Below are 3766 nucleotides of genomic sequence, written 5' to 3'. Positions count from 1 at the left end.
AAATGTTCTTCGGCAGACCGGAGCACATCCTTGAGAGGATGATCGATCGGGTGAGAAAGCTCCCGCCACCCAAGGAAAAATTGGAAGCCATTATAGAGTACGCGCTCGCAGTACGCAATATTTGCGCCACAATAGAAGCGTGCAAACTGGATGCGCACCTAAACAACCGAATGCTTGTAAAAGAGTTGGTGGACAAACTTCCAAATAATCACAAGCTAAGCTGGGCGATGCAACCGCGCAACGAAACAGTTCCCTGCATTAAGGCTTTTAGTGACTGGCTCTATCAAATAGCTCAAGCTGCGTCGACTGTCGTTACACCGTTTTCTTACAGGGAAGTTCTGTAAACACTCACAATAGCAGCGCAGATAGGAATCCTAACGCCATAAGTCCCAGCCATGCAGCTGCAGTTCAGCAGCAGCCGAATCCAAAATGTATAGCATGCGAATCTACGAATCATTGGGTAACGCAATGCGACCAATTCAAATCCAACACCGTTGAGCAGAGATGGCAAGTTGCAAAAGCTGGAAATGCTTGCTTCCGTTGCTTGAAGGTCCATCGAAACAGTTGTCGTCCGAAGGATTGCGGAGTGAACGGCTGTACAAGGAAGCATCATCCACTACTCCACTCGGAAAATGTTCACAACGCAGCCAACAGCACGATGAATCAACAACACGTAAGCACGCACCAAAGCGACGTAGAAGGTAGCCAGTTTTTCCGAATCGTGCCCGTAACTCTGCATTTCGCCGACAAAAAATTCGACACCTTCGCCTTTTTGGACGAAGGATCCTCTGTTACCTTAATAGAAGCAACAATTTTTGACAAGCTGGGTATAAAAGGCTCACCGTCACCGATATGCTTACAATGGACTGGGGAAACCACACGATTCGAAGATACTTCCGTGCGCGCATCAATTCAGATTTCCGCGGAAAATTCAGAAAAACGGTTCTGGCTCAACAATGTTCAGACTGTAAAAAACATCGCGCTGCCAAAACAAACTGTTGATATAGAGGAACTGCGCAGTAAGTATAGCTACCTGAAGAACCTGCCACTAAAGTCTTATTCTGCGCAGCCAACCTTGTTAATCGGAACAAACAATTGGAAAATTGACGTTCCTCGCTGGATATGCGAAGGCAAAAGGAACGATCCAATAGCTTCAAAATGCATGTTAGGATGGACCATCCAGGGATCATCAAACTCCAAATGCCACGTGTCCATGCACCACTGCGACTGCAATTGGCAAAAGCTTCACGATCAAGTCAAGGAGCAATTCGACCTTGAAATAATTTCTCCTAAAAAGCTACTGTCTAGCGAGGACAAACGAGCAGTCGAAATACTGGAACAGACGTGCCAAAACAAATCTGGAAAATATGAAGTCGGGCTCATATAGCGGAACGACCTTGAAAGGCTCCCCGAAAGTCGAGCTACTGCTCTAAAGCGTCTGCAATGCATGAAAAAAAGGATTCTGGGCGAGCCAGATCTGTACACACAAATCGACGACCAAATCAAAAATCTTCTTTTAAAAGGATACGCAAGGCAACTAACTGACGAGGAGGCTGGAAAAGAGGAAGATCGCACTTGGTACTTACCCATATTCATAGCTTTAAACCCGAATAAGCCAGGAAAAATTATGCTGGTTTGGGACGCGGCGGCAAAGACGAATGAAATATGCCTCAACGACCTTCTGCTGAGCGGCGATATTGCCGAAATGTTCCACAGAATCAACATTCGCCATGAGGACATGCATGCTCAGCGCTTTCTTTGGTACGATGCTAGCCAGAATAAAATAAACACTTACGTAATGAGAGCCATGACCTTCGGAATTAGCTGCGCACCATTTATAGCTCACTACGTGCGCAACAAAAACGCCGAACTCCACCAACATCAATTCCCATTAGCCGTGGACGCGATTCAGCGTGCACACTACGTCGACTTTATCGACAGCATGAGCGACGAGGAAAAAGCCATCGAAATATCCAACCAAGTCAAAGAGGTTCACGCCAGAGACGGATTTGAAATTCGCAACTGGGCATCAAATTCCAGAGAAGTCCTCTCTCATCTTAAAAACGACGGAGACACCGAAAATCAGAAGCCAGTGCAGTTCAGCGCTACAGAAAAGGTTTTGGGTATGTACTGGGACCCACGTAACGACATTTTTAAGTTTGTATGCAGATTCTCAAGACTTAAGCGAGACGTCTTTATTGATACTGCGGTCCCAACTAAAAGAGAAGTTCTCCAGGTCCTAATGTCTATCTTCGACCCCTTGGGTCTGCTATCGTGTCATACCATTGGGCTAAAAATTCTTCTGCAGAAGACCTGGCGCGCAAATATTAACTGGGACGAAGAGCTGCCAGAGTCATTGCTGAAGGACTGGAAACAGTGGAAGCTGTTACTTTCCCAAGTTGCAACAGTCAGCATTCCAAGATGCTACTCCATGGGGATACCAGAAGCAAGCCGCATCGACCTGCATACATTTGTGGATGCTAGCGAGCATGCTTATTCCGCTGCCTGCTATCTGCGGGTGCAGCAAAAGGACAAGGTGGACGTAATGCTCGTGGTCGCTAAAAGCAAAGTGGCGCCACTAAAACCACTGTCCATTCCACGCATGGAGCTCCAAGCAGCAGTGATGGGCTCACGCTTGGCGAAAATGTCCGTAACCTTCAAGTCGACAGTACTACCTTCTGGTCGGACTCACGCACCGTTCTTCAATGGCTGGTTATAGACCCCCACCACTTTCAACAGTTCGTCATGCACAGAATCGGCGAAATCCTCGAAACCACTCGAGCGGATCAATGGCGATGGATCCCGTCAAAACTCAACGTTGCGGACGAGGCTACAAAAGTTATCAACAACCCTCAGACGGACACTTGGCTTTACGGGCCCGAGTTTTTAAAAAACGAACCTAATTCTTGGCCAACGATTCCCTCCAAGCCAGCGGAGGTCGATACAACCGAATTACGTAAACACATCTTCACAACTCGTAAAGCGGCCAAAGTCCAACTCGACATCGAATATTTTTCTGATTGGCGCCGCCTTTACAGAGCCGTTGCAGTCATGTTTCTGTATATCCATCGACTGCGAGCTAAATGCAACAGGACCTGTCGGTCCACCAGGCGTGGTAAGTACAGTTCACGTCGAAGAAGCACAGAATCTGCTATACAAAGAAGCGCAGGGACTCGAGTTCGCAGATGAGCTCAATTCATTGAAGGGTCAGAAACCAATCAGCGCAAAGAGCAGATTGACCGGATTAAACGTATATCTTGACGACAAGGAAATACTTCGCACAAAAGGAAGAGTGAACGCCATCGAAAACTCTGCGGACGCCATAATTTTGCCACCGGAGAGTCGAGTAACATTCCTGCTAGTTCGATTTTATCACGAGAAATATCATCACCTCGCCCACGAAACCGTCATAAAGGACATAAAATCGAAATTTTACATTTTGCGGCTCAGAGTACTCCACAAATCTGTTAGAAAGGCCTGCCAAATATGCAAAAATCGTAGCGCCATGCCACAGCCTCCACAAATGGCTGCAGTTCCAAAAGCCAGGTTGGGAAGTTTTGAAAAACCGTTCACCTTCACTGGAGTTGATTATTTTGGGCCAATTCTCGTCAACGTTGGAAGGCTGGAGTTGATTATTTTGGGCCAATTCTCGTCAACGTTGGAAGGCGCAAAGAGAAGAGATGGGTTGCGCTATTTACTTGCCTGACCTTGCGTGCAGTTCACTTCGAGATCGCCCACAGTCTCGATACAAGCTCCTGTGTGATGT

The 3766-nt window shown here is 47.0% G+C and overlaps 1 protein-coding gene across 1 annotated transcript; it reads left to right on the top strand.

Annotated features, from left to right (window-relative positions):
- Positions 1-2242: 2242 nt before the first annotated feature.
- LOC121502711 (uncharacterized) lies at positions 2243-2719 on the top strand. Its single transcript, XM_041776414.2, has one exon. The coding sequence runs from the start codon at positions 2243-2245 to the stop codon at positions 2717-2719; it is 477 nt and encodes a 158-aa protein (XP_041632348.2).
- The last annotated feature ends 1047 nt before the right edge of the window (positions 2720-3766 follow it).

This window comes from Drosophila kikkawai, chromosome 3L (genome assembly GCF_030179895.1).
Source record: "Drosophila kikkawai strain 14028-0561.14 chromosome 3L, DkikHiC1v2, whole genome shotgun sequence".
Lineage (NCBI taxonomy): Eukaryota > Metazoa > Arthropoda > Insecta > Diptera > Drosophilidae > Drosophila > Drosophila kikkawai.
Note: the sequence above shows the minus strand (reverse complement) of the source record. Positions and strands in the feature narration are given on the sequence as shown.